Source organism: Lissotriton helveticus, chromosome 10, assembly GCF_964261635.1.
Source record: "Lissotriton helveticus chromosome 10, aLisHel1.1, whole genome shotgun sequence".
Classification (NCBI taxonomy): Eukaryota; Metazoa; Chordata; class Amphibia; order Caudata; family Salamandridae; genus Lissotriton; species Lissotriton helveticus.
In genome coordinates this window covers 661,528,807-661,542,217 of record NC_136071.1, presented here as the reverse complement: position 1 = coordinate 661,542,217, position 13,411 = coordinate 661,528,807, and the positions used below count along the sequence as shown (strand labels likewise).

Genomic DNA, 13,411 nt, shown 5'->3' with positions numbered 1-13,411 from the left:
TCTGCCTTGCATAGACGAGGAATGGTATATAAAAGACATCGCCTTGCAGCATGGCCACAAGACAAGCCTTGAGCAGTGACATTTCACTGTCAGGAAGGTGTCCAGCATGCTGCAAAGAGAGATCAAAGCCAAAACTGGTGCCAATGCCTAAGCTGTAGAGCCATTACAACATTTGATTACAAATTTATGAAACCATCAGAATTTCATCCTAATTAGCTGTGGTGCTTACAGACGTAAAACACTAGGAGACAAAATTATCTGCACTGCTGTATTTTCAATGTTTCATAAGCAGTGGAGGGTACCGAAGCTAAGAGCTGTGCAAGTAAATTGTTACAGAACAGTGTATTATACAGTGACATTTTCGGTTATTTGGAGGAAAACATTCAAAGGATGCACATAGACTCGTTTAGGTTAAACCCATACAGGAAGAATCTGCAGAAGATGTTGGATTTTTTTTAAAACATATTTTGAAGGCAAGGTCGAAACTCCCAGATGCAATATCCATGTGACAACTACTCATTTTTAATATTCTACCCAACCTGGTATGTTCTCTGTTACAAATAACTGTGTCCAAGTACCTTGATCTGTGGTCTTAGTGACTACCGCATGTAACTTATTTACAGAACGCTAGACTCACTTAGGCATAATGAGGACAGCCCACATTTAATTTCTTTTAGCTTGGGTGACTACAGTTTCCCTGCCCAGGCTATCACACGACTAACAGTAGGTGGCAACTGGTCTTAGAAGTGAGCTGTATGTTTTTTTCTGGAAAATATTTTCTTTTTTAACATGATCTTACTTGACATTTGCCTACTGGCTCTCCTTGGAAAATGCACATAGAAGGTCGTAACTGGACCCACTTTTTCCACTTGAGTACATGTTGTATGTATACATGTATATATGTGAGGTCAAAAAACAAAGTTTGAGTATCCTCAGCTATGTAGGTAGCCCTAGTGGTTGTACGGGGTTCTATAACATTAGAAGTAGGCAGGAGTTGCCTGTACACCCTTTCCCAAGAAGTTTCACTGTGCTACCCCTTTAGTCCCCCGCCCCCACCCCATATAAAAACACAGTAAGGCCAAGTGTACGGTCTAGCTTTCAATACGCATTTCTAGGAATGCTCTCTTGAACTCGTGCGGAAAATCTGAAACAGTTCTAGCAGGTCAAGTTGTGACCCAAGTGTAGGAAAGTAGGATCTGCTGCTTATGGTTACCCCCACTTTTTGCTTGACGTCTCACTGTTTTTGACTAGTCTGACTGGGATTCTGCTAACCAGGACCCCAGTCTATCTGCTTTCTCCCTTAAATTTTAACATTGTACTTTGGTACACTCCAGATTGGATACTGGGGTACCCTTGTCAGTCCCTAGTATATGGTATCCATGTACCCAGGGTATAGGTACCCCAGAGGCCTCCCATGGGCTAAAGCATGTATTGTGCAACCCATGAGAGGCCATGCAAAATGGAACTACAGGTCTACTACTGCAACCTGTGTAAGCTGGTGCTTGCACCACTTACTTTAGATATAGGTTCACTATATCGATTGGTCACTACACTTTGAACTTATAAGTCACTCCTATAGCAGGCCTTATCAATCCTGAAGGCAGGTTGCTGGGTGTTATGCGAGAGGGTGCCCCTGCATAAGCAGAGCCTCTCTGCAGCCTTCGGAGACCATTCTCCCAGGCGGTCTGTGACTCAGCCGGACATATAAGTAGAGGTGCATTATAACCTTGTGGTAAATGCTATCTCTAAAATGGCTGCATATAAACAGATCGTGTTTGGTATCAAACACCTTGAAATCATACCTCCACACCAGTAATTGGTGTGGGAGGTAAGATTCCACCCTTCTGAAGACAGCCTTGTGGGGTCACTGGTCTATCCGGTGCCAGCCTGCTCGACCCGGAAGGCACAAAATGGATCCTGCCGACCAGAGACACATTTCTGCCCTCCTGCTGCTGAGCCAAGCTTGAGCAGAGGAAGGCAGCACAATAGGCATCATGTCACAGGGAGGTGTGACCCCCTCCCAGACAGGGTTTAGTGTATTGGGGATGGATGGGTGCACACAGAGTGCCTGGAAGTCTGCACCTGGGGCACATTTGGTGTCCCTGTGCATAGTCCAGCGCAAACCAGTTCTGGGATCCATTGGCTCCTGCTCTGGTGCGAAACTGGACAAAGGACATGGGTAGCCACCCCTCTGTCCTGCCCCCCCCTATGAGGGTCCCCTGAATCTGCCCAACCCTCTCCCTTGGGTAAAAACAGGCTTAACTGGCTGTAAGACTTTAGATTTTACGTGGAGAAGATTCTACAAGAAGAAACCACTTACCTTCGACTGTCTGGACATGCTGCACTTCGCTGGCCTTCGAGTGGCCTCAACTTCGTCCCCCTTTCCGTCCGAAGCTTAGTTTGTGACCTTGACACATACAGGCTCCGTGCAGGACCTGTGGTGCACTATAGACAACAGAAGAATCTCCCTTGGAGTGAAGGAGTCACTCCCCTGCATTTGCAGGCACCTCATTGCAACGGACCAGTTTGCTGCTCCAGAGCTCTTGCGGACTCCAAAGATTTCTGCAACACAGGAGTGGGTTACGAAGGTCCCTGAGGTCGATCAGCCCTCTCAGCAAGTTTGAGGCCAGTATCCCTTGTGGGGACTGCATAACCCGAACCCCTGTGCACCACATCCATTTGCAAGTGCAGATGTTTGTTGATGATTCCCGAGCTTGTGCATTGGACTACGTGTAGTCCTGACCCTGAGCAGTATTTGCACCAAAGAACTCCGGCCTCCTCGCACAGAGTGCACCATGGGCTGGTGCTTTGCAATCTTGCTCCAGGTCTGCTCGCGACTCCTGGTCATTCAGCCTGTGGGTCCTCCTGAGGACCACCTTGATTGTTCTTGGGCTTTCCTGGTTGCTCCAGACGTGCCCCGATTCCCCATTGCTTGGTGAGTCCCCTGGACCTTGCTGGTCCACACCGTAACCTGTTTGACCTTCCTGCGTGTGTTGCTTTTGCCAAGACTTGTTGGTGCTCCCACCAGACACTGACCCCTCAGCACTCGACATCCTTCATGGGACAGCTCGCATCCAGCTCCTGGTCGTCCTCGACGACTCCTGGTCCTCATGGCTGTAGAGACAAGCATCCCTTCTTTGCACCTGAAGCACCCAACATCGGTGGGCATTCGTCTACCGAGCCCCTGGTCACTCTGAAGTGACCCAGACTCTGTCCCCTCTGCTTTCAGGTTCCTTCTTCTAGAATCCAGGCTTGGATTCCACTGGACCCTTTTCACCTTAACAGCAGCAGTACTTCTTCACAGCTTTCCACTGAAAATGACAGAGGTTTCCGACACCACTTCAGAACTATGCACCCGGCTCCCCTGGGATAGGTAACTCTAGTACAACGGTATCCATGGGTGGGGTGGCTCTCTAACCTCAAGTTCCAAAGGGTTAAATCGAAGTCCTCCCAGAAGGGTCTTTAAACTTTAACTTTGCAACTGTGACTTTCCCATATAGTTGTACAGAGCACGCGGTCATGTTTCCTCACTGCACCCGTCCTCTGTGGGCTCCCTGTGTCATCACCTTGGGTGGTTCCTTGGGGTCTCAGCGATTCTACGTGCACTAGGCACTGTCTCTAGTCAAGTCGTGATTGTTATACCACTATTTTAGTATATGGTTTGGTCTTCCTGGAGCCCACTGAGTATTGTGCTACTTACAACTGTTCTATTGATCTCTTATTGTGTGCTTTGTGTTCTATCCTCGTGTAGAGGATAGTGGAGTCTTCTATTAATAAATACCTATTTTTATACAACTACTGTGTGGTTCTCCTTCATTTAGTCATTCAGGAGGCGATATTCTGGTAAAACAAGCTGCTTTACATTCCTTCAAGATTAAGCCTGAAGAATGCTCTCCACAGCTACCACTGGGATAGCTTTCTAAAAGGTTATCTTTGACCTCAAACATCATAAGGGTCGTTTGGAATGGTGCAAGGTGCCCACTTTAATTAGTGGACAGCATATACCAGGCCAATTTCTCACATCGAGTGATTGCGAAACCAAGACAAACACTGTCAGAATGTTCTGAGCTGATGCCCTTTCCCCACATCCTGTGCTTTGTATTGTGGGCAGAAACAGTCTACCTAAAAACATAATTTGCAAGGTAGAAGTATGAATTCCCCAATTTTTGCCACAGAGATGTGGCTATCTGAAAGTAAAAGGGCTTCAACAAGAATTGGTTTCCTTAAAAGTCCTGGGCGAACGTTGAATTCGATTGGATATTTGTAGATACCAACTGAGCACAAGACCAAATAAAAGCAAGCCCCTCTTGTTTATACAATGTTCATTATTTAACTCACTCAAGTGCTGCATAACTTTGTAGAGAAAGAACCAGATGAATGTCAGAATCCATGGACTTCATGTCTGTCTTCCTCTATGGTTTAGATTTCTTTATTATTTCAAAACGGAAAAAACAAGCAAAGCAAGGCATGTAACCAACAGGCATCAGAGCATGTGAATAGTGCGATTTTCACACAACACCCTCCTTCCCTCCTAACCCTGTACCCAATAGGACAGAGACAAAAATGTTGCCAGATTAGTAAGCCCAAGAATAAGCGGTGTCTGGAAGGGCCTCGGACAGGCGGAGGAGTCACAAATACTTGGGGCAGGTACGTTTGTGGAATTCTAACTTTCATAATTTTCAAAAATTGACTCCATAGCTTGGGGAACGTGGTATCTTGATCTGCTAATGTGAGAGTTATTCGATCCATCCCCAGTGTGTACCACAATTGGTGTAACCATCCTTGATGCGTTGCATTAAACCCTGTGCCCCAGTGTGTCAACATATTTTGCAAGGCAGTGCCTAATGCCAGACTATGTGGAAAGGTGAGTGCATTTGGAAGGCCTAGGAGGATGTAAGCGGGTAGTCTGGGGAGTTGTGTGTCTAAGTGGGTATCGATGTCGCTAAGAACCTGTGCCCAGTATGACGCCAACTTCGGGCATTCCCATAAAATATGTAGCAAAGTGCCTGGGGACCCGCATTGGAGCCAGCACTCGGGTGATCTGGACGGATTATATTTATGCAGTTGGATGAGTGTGCGGTACCAGTACGTTACAATCTTTGTTGCCGGTTCAATGTCAGACACATCGTGGGCCGCATGTATTGCGCAATATTAAATGTCTCACCACTCTTTCGATGTCAGTTCCCTTCCTGTCTCCGATTCTCAGCGTTTCTGGCCAGAGGATTTGGGTGGCAAATCCATAGGGTTCGTGAAGCGATACAAATGCGTAATTAAACATGTATTAGAAGATCTCAAGAGCAACCAGCATTCAAAGGGGGTGAGCGGACATTGTACCCCTGGGTGAATTGGTGAATGTGTTACCCAATGGCAAATTTGGATATAGTGCCAGTGCTTGGTTTCCTGAAGCGTGTGTTCTGTGCGCAGACTCAAAATCAATGGGCCCCTCCATGTCAAATAAGTGGCCAATGGCTCTTTAGCCTGCCCGGTTCGAGGTGAAACGTGGGATTGGTCAAAGCTGATGTGAAGTCAGGGTTTCAGACTATAGGCATGGGGAGGGAAAAGATGCGAGACCCGCTCGTGTTGCCAGCCTGTCCCAGACAGCCAGCAAGGACTTAGTAATAGGAGAGAAATAGAGGCTTTTAGGTCAGGCGTACTTGGGGAGAAAGGCGATTTTCCTCAGAGGCAGTCCTGCCAGGTCCCTATCCATCAAAAGTCAGTGCTTTTCGGACTTGGCTCATTTCGTAAGGATCCTAAGTTGAGTAGCCTGGTAGCAACGGTGAAGGTTTGGAAGCCCAAGACCACCCTATAGAGGAGATCTACAACTAAAATCCCTGTGAAGGCAAGGTCGTTTGTCGGCCCAAACAAAGCAGTTGAGTTACTCTTGGAGGGATCGTAACATTCCAGGGGGAGGTTCAGCCAGAAGGACCTAGAAGAGGAATAAAATATGAGGCAGGATCGACATCTTCATCGCTGAGACTTTTCCAAGCAAAGAGAGTGAATAGGGTCGCAATCGGCGCAGGTCAGACCTGACCTGGTAAGTCAGATTGTGAAAATTGAGGGCTACTGTTGCTGAGATGAAGCCCCAAACAAGGAATATAGGTCTAAGACCATTGAAGGGGGAATGCCTGTTGTAGGGTGTCTAGCGTATGCGGCTGAAGGGTGAGGGTGAGGGCCTGGGATTTGTGAATGTTCATTTAAAACCCAGCTGCCTGGCCGAACGCCGTCAGTTTTTCAAGAAAAGCAGGAAGAGAGGTAGACGGTGCTTCAAGAATAGCTAGGACATCATCTGCATAAAGGCTGATGGTGTGGTGTGGCATTCCATGCCAAACAGAATCCCTCATATCTTGGGGTCAGTTCAAACCCTATGGGCCATGGGCACCATATAGAGAGCAAACGGTAGGGGCGACAAAGGGCACCCCTGCCGAGTACCCCTGCCAATAAAAAGTGGGGCAGAAGAGTGGCCATTGCACCAGACCACTGCGATTGGTCAGTCATAACTGCTGAGAATTCACCCCTAAAGCGATTACCAAGACAAAGTGTTTAAGAGTGGCTGCAAGATACGGCCAGTGGAGCCTTTCAAATGCCTTCTCAGCATCTACAGCCAATAGCACCCACTACTGATCATATCGCTGGGCTTTATTGATAAGGTGGAGGATCCGTCTTGTATTGTCACTGCATTGCCGTTGTGGTACAAATGCAGCCTGATCTGGGGCTATAAGGCCAGGCAGTAGGGGATTAAGACGGGCAGCTAAAATGCACATGTGCAGTTTGAGGTCAACGTTCAAGAGGGAAATTGGCCTATACGGAGAGCAGTGTGTTTTATCCTTTCCTGGCTTGGGGATCACCATGATAGACGCCATGGACATGGAGGAGGGGAGAGATGAAGAGGCTCCTATCGCGTTAAACAATACAGTGAGGAGGCCTGCAAAGATCTGGCAGAGCCTGTCTTCCTTCAAAGACCTTCCTAGAAAACTTGATGAAGAGTAGGTAGACCACCTTATGTGCTCATCCCAAGCCGTGCAGGTCCATATGTCTTTGCTACCATGAGAGGCATAGAGGGACCACGACAGGAAAATATGCTTTATGGCCAAGCTTGATTCAAAGTACAACCTGAGCAGCCTGTTCATCGAAGGAGAAAGGCCAAGGGGTAATCCTGCAAGAGGCATCCAATGAGGTGGCCTGTCAATGCTGTGTATCCCCTGTACTCTGCACCATTAGACCGAAGTGTGACTCAGCAAGAAGCACCTTGGAAGGTGGCCCATTACTGTTGTAAGCCACACTCCCAGTAAGCCCAAGGCTGGTGTGTTATTTTGATGGGATACATTGTGAGGTAGCCAGCTGCAGCTGTGAGCTGCTATTGTCCCCTGAAAACAAAGCCTATGCTACCATGCGAGTGGTAGCTCATGTAGTGCCTCGTCACATCCGTGAGCCCAATACCACATGATCTGAAGCTGTATCTATGTGCAGGTGGTCCTCAACCACATACTGTAAAGAAGAAATTGACTCCTGTGTACACGTGGCAGCCCTTGAAACCTGCATGGCTAGACTGCAGCTTTGCTCAACAACTGCTAGCCCTCAGCACAGCCCAAGCAGGTCAACTGACACCTCCCAGTCATCATTTAACCAAGGTTATTGTGGCTCCTCTGCTACCCCTAATCTGAAGAGGCAGGACCCTCAAACCTACAGAGATCTGGAACACCCTGGGGGGTCCTGATCTTGTATAAGAGACTATGAACAGTAAGATACCAAACAATGCTTGCAGAAGTAATTGCCACCAAAAAGTCCGTCTTGATGGTGAGGAACCTAAGAGGGCAAGAATAAGGCGGCTCAAAAGGAGTGCACATTAAGAAAGTAAGAACTAAACTAAGGTCCCATTGAGGTAGCTGTTGGGGAACATGTGTTGCAGCCCTTTAAGGAACCTATTTACAATAGGGGACTTGAAGAGAGAAGGATGATCTGGGAGCCGGAGAAAAGCAGAGTTGGCAGAGAAATAACCCTTTGAAGTGCCCAATGCAGAACCCTGCTGGACTGCAGTAAGGATAAACAAAAACATCTGGGAAAGCGGAGCAGATAGGGGATCAACATTTATCTCAGCACTCCATCCCACAAATGTATTCCAACAGCCTGCGTATACTGTCTTGGTGGAGGTACGCCGAGCTGCCTAGATAACATGACAAACTTTGGGCGAAAACTCAAAACCTGTAAACTGTCGCCGTTTCACCTTCACAAATGAAGGCAGACTGCTGTCAGGTTTGAGTGGAGAACCCTTCCCTGCTGCTGCGACTGAAGATCCTCTGACAAGCCAGCCAAATTGGAGGACCGACCGACATGCTCAACAGCTCGGGATACCAAACTCTCAGAGTCCAGTCTGCAGCCACAAAGATGACTTCAGCCTGGTCGTTCTTGAAAACTCTGGGCAGGAGTGGTATCGGCAGAAAAGCGTACAGCAGGCCTGAACTCCACTCGAAATGAAAAGCGTCTACGAGCGAGGGCCGCCTTGGTGACTACTATGCTCAAAACTGCTGACATTGTCCGTTCTCTGAGGTGACAAACAAACATAACCAAGGCATTCACCACTTCTAAAAGAGACCTCAAATCCCCTCCGGATGGAGATGTCATCTGTGATCTGCTAGACACCTTCTCCTGAGTTTGTGAGCCCAGGCGTTCAGAGAGCCCGCCAGGCGTTGAACCACCAGGGATATGCCTTACGTTCCAGCCATGTCCAGAGGTGCAGGGCCTCTTGACAGAGTCCACAACCCCACCCCACCCCGTCCTGTATGTTGCAGTACCACATGGCGGTGGTGTGGTCTGAAACCACTGCCACTAGCCTTCCCTTGATGGAAGTTAGAAAAAATTGCAATGCCAGCCGGACTACTCGGAGCTCCAACAGGTTGATGTGGAGTCCGGATTGCACCAAGACCAGCGTCCTCTGAGAGCCACCTCTCCCAGATGGCTGCACCAGCCCGGGAAGGACACAACTATCACCACTGTCCGATCTGATTGGGGAAGGGAGATAGTTCTGCCACTGACCCAATCGTGGTTTGCCACTCACTGCAGATCTTTCAAAGTGCCCTCAGATCTGGACCATCTCAGAGAGGTTCCCCCTGATGTTGCGCCCACTGGAACATCGGGTCCCACTGCAGAGCCTGCACATGCCAGCAGGCATGTGTCACAAGGAGGATTCAGGAGACATGAGGCCCATCAGAATCAGAGTCAGTGTCATCCAAACCCAGGATAGAGGCTGAAACATCAGTATAATCGCAGCTCTGGAGAATAAGCCTGAAACTGCACTGTGTCCTAAACAGCTCAGATGAAAGGGAGTGTCTGAGAAGGGGTCAGGAGTGACGTCAGCACTTTTATAGTGAACCTCAGCAAGTGCAGGAGGTCCGTCATAGTCTGGAGGTAGGAGATGACTGAGATAATCCAGCCTTCAACAGCTAGTTGTCGTGATTAGTGAACCCTGGCACCCCTTATCTCCGCAAATGAACTACAACCACAGCTATCACCTCCATGAACACCCGAGGGGCGCTGGTAAAGCCAAAAGGGAGTATAGTAAACTTTAAGTGCTTGTGATCTACCGTGACCTGATGATAAACACGTGGGATGTGGAAGTATGCATCCTGCAAGTCCAACGCTACCATCCAGCCTCCAAGGCCTAGGGCCTTGGAAGCTGGATGGTAGCCATGAAAGGTGGCCATTAAAGGAGGACGGAGGTTGGCGAGGGTTCATGGAAAGGCCCAAGGACCTAGCTGTAGTATTACATAAAGGTATTAGGCCCGGTTAAGAAATGCCATTATAACAGGCTCACAGAGCCTTGGGGTGCACGGCGTAACTATCAACACAGGTCTAGACGTCGTAGTCCTACTCAAGACACCAGAGACAGACTAGGTGCCGGTCCATCACCAACTTTTATCGGTAATAGGCACCACAGGGTTTGAATCTAGCCTTCCTTGTGGACATCCCTGCCACAAATCTCAAAAACCATTCAACAAAAGTCAAAAAACGACAGTCAAAAAAACGACTGAGGGTAGCTCTCTCCGGATCTGGGCTGACTGCTGCAAAAAGAAAGGAACTGGGTGGTGCCTATATCGGGCCTCACAGGTCACTTTTGGTGCAGACAACTCAGACGAGGCCACACAGAGCAGAACAACACCACACAGAGCAGAACGACGCCACCTACCGGCGCGCAGGGGTACTGCTCACAAACAATTTCTGGATCCAGTCTGATACTTGGGGATAATTTTAAGGTAAGGAATCTGCGGCTAGACACCTCTATTCAATGTGGAGGCCCGTCTCCTTGGTAGTTGTTTCCACATCGTCATAGATTCAGTATATTTTTTGTAAATATTTAGAGTCAGAATATATAGGGAGCAAAAGGTAGTAATTCCTGGTTAGCCAACCCACTCTGTTCAGGCTTTCCCAAGAACAGCAGACTTTGTTAGAGTGTACAATCCTTAGTGAGGAAATGAAAGATCTTATTGGTAGACTTCTGAGGAAGGACGCAGCTGGCCAGATGGGGAACTGCATCCTTACTTTCATAACTAAAGGCCACCTGTCCACAGTCACTGTTCAAACTACTTTCTGTTGACATCCTAATGACCACACTCATTCAGAACCCCTTCCACTTGCCCAAAAAATTAATATGCCTTATTCAAGCCCATTGTTTGCATATAAATGTTGCAAAAGAGAATTCCAGCTTGGTGCTCAGCCCGTTACATGTATACAAAGGGGACACAGTTTGCTTCAATTCACCAGAAGAGAGCTGAGTGGAGTAGCCAGCAACCGAATCTAGCTCCTTTCACCCAGTAAACAGACAAAAATAGGGCAGAGATTTTTTTTTTTTTTAGCAGAATGGGACCGTAACTTTGCTTGTATAACAAAAACAGGCATTCAAATAGTCATAAAACTGCATTTTACTTATGTTATCTTATATTTATTTCAAGCAAGGCTTTACATTTGGGAATAATTTCCATAAAACATATCTAACTATATTTCTCTCATTAGTATTGGCGTAAAGAATTATAGCGGTTATAAAACAAAATAATCATAATAATTTCTGCAAAAACACACATACCAGCACGGGGGAAGAGACATAACCCAATGCCAAGGTTGCCAAATTAACTCTGGAGAGAAGAGAAAAGAAACATTACTTATATAGCTTGTGTTCGACTGAGACCTAATCTCCATCTTAAATATTTCATGTAACCTTATTTCACCTAAGTCATTCTTTTTTTAAATTATTTAGCAGGAACTAATGGCAGAAAAGCAATGACATGAGGAGAATGGGTCATTTGAGCAAAGAAACAATCATTTCTACGAATGGAGAACACAATCCGAAAAAGAAAGGTGCGCTATTATGTAGCACATGGGACAGTCAGGGAACCACGCTTGCAAATCCTGCAGTCAATGACAACATAACAGTAGACTTATGCCTGTTCTCAACTTGCTCTCCTTTGTGGAAAAGGCTTCATTATTAAAAACAAAAGAGTAAGTAAAACACATTCCTCCTACCATCGATAACCAAACTTATATACCTCAACTGCCTCAAACAAATCTTAAATTTACGGCCTCTAATCACTTATAATACCTTCAGTAGGGATAATGCTGATGACCCCTATGGGAGGTTGCTTGAGAACAAGGCTTCATGGTACTTATTTCAACAGTTCCTAATCAGACTGTTGACCCGTAGTAAAAAATTCAGCAGGTTTAAAATAACTTCCCAAGACATGAAGCTACATGACAGAATGGACCGATCATTTGCTCCAACAGTGGACAATGAGTTTTGACAACCTGAGCTGCTTGAATCGGTGTACATAACAAGGTTGCTGCTGCAGCAGACACTGTCAGCACTCTGCAGTGCAGGATAACTAGTGAGAAGTGCATTTAAAATATGGATCTCCTTCAGAGACATTTCCAAAGAACACTCCCAGAACCACGAGATGCATAATGTGATTCAAACCACTTTGACCATCTCACAAAAGCATACCTTCTAATCACATTCAAGCATTTGCCAGAGAATGATCACACCAAGGAAACAAATCCCCATTTACACCTTCCAAATTCTCACCAGCAGAAACTAAATTAGCAGTGAAAAACCATGCCACATTGACAACAAAGAAAAAGACATTTGTGGATACCTCTTCTGAGTAAGAAAGTTTCAACCATCTCAGTTATCTACATTTGATATATGTTATCGCTCAGTGTGACTTCTACCGTTAGTAAATTATGCGTATTAGTTTTTCCATGCACTTATAGGTTCTGAGACCAGGTGGATGTTGGAGATTTTGCTGGGGTATTCCAATCCTCAGGACAATTGGCACATCACAAAACTGTGGTATTTCGGACAGTCGTGTGCTGAAAGAAGGCTGCTAAGAACTAGAAACTTCAATTCCATTTTTTATGACGTTTCCCATTGCACAAAAACACTTTTGAAATAATCTGCACAAATGTAGCCAATAATGGTTCAGAAAACAGGACAAATCAAAAAATGTAATGCAGGGTTACATATTATATCATTGGCAGATGAACATGCAAGGCTGGATGCCACACCTCAGTTGCGAGCATAAGATAACACCACCCCATATGACTCCCGAACATTTTCAACAAGAATCGAATTCATTTTTGGAAAACATGCTATGTATGGGCTATGTTACCACTCCACTTAGTATTAACCCTACAGCTATGAAAAGAGCCATAATAACCATTAATAGAAAGATTAAATCTGCTTACCCTTCCACGTGTAGCCACATGTTGTACTGGTCGCAAAGCTCTTTTAAACGTGTGAGTTTATCTGTGTGTCCGGCTCCAGGAGTGCCTAAGTTAAAGAGCAAGTATTATGAAGAGCACTACTGTTGTAGCTTTTCACAAATAGCTTCGTACCAAGAACAATAATAGAAGTGTAATCGGACAGGACACAGTTTAGTGGCTAACGGGTTACCATATGTACACATATTGGTCAGCTGTAAAATAAAGAGTAGCTTTACAATGTGAACATGCCAAACACTACATTAAACCAATTATTAAAATATTCTAGATGCATGTGCCATTAGACTAAGTGCAATGCATGTGTGTTTAAATGTCCCCAGGGCAGCTCCCGTGCCCATCTCAATTCCAGCGGTGGGTGAGTTAGGAGCGTTTTTGCAAGAGGAGCTGCACATTTTTCAGTTCATAGCTTAAAAAAACAAAAATGTTATTTGATGCAGAGTAAGGAAGACAATATATATACCAATCAACACGCCAAATGATAGTCAAATAATTTGTTCTACATAACAACAGAAACACTCACCGGCATTTGCCACCAGCAACAATGGCACCTTTCCAGATTCTGTGTCATCTTTTATCAACCTGTCCAGTAAGGCCACATCCTGTCAAAGGATATAACAGAAAACGTCAATGAGACACCTCCACATGA

General features: G+C 46.1%; 1 protein-coding gene across 1 annotated transcript in view; it reads right to left on the bottom strand.

Moving 5' to 3' along the window:
* Positions 1-13,411, bottom strand: part of PDXDC1 (pyridoxal dependent decarboxylase domain containing 1) — a 399,349-nt gene that overhangs the window by 174,299 nt on the left and 211,639 nt on the right. Inside the window, exons 8-10 of the mRNA XM_078663195.1 lie at positions 13,286-13,364; positions 12,730-12,814; positions 11,075-11,123 (exon numbers count right to left, since the gene is read on the bottom strand). Of these exons, the coding sequence (XP_078519321.1) occupies positions 11,075-11,123; positions 12,730-12,814; positions 13,286-13,364 (213 nt within the window). The remainder of the gene's footprint in view (positions 1-11,074; positions 11,124-12,729; positions 12,815-13,285; positions 13,365-13,411) is intronic.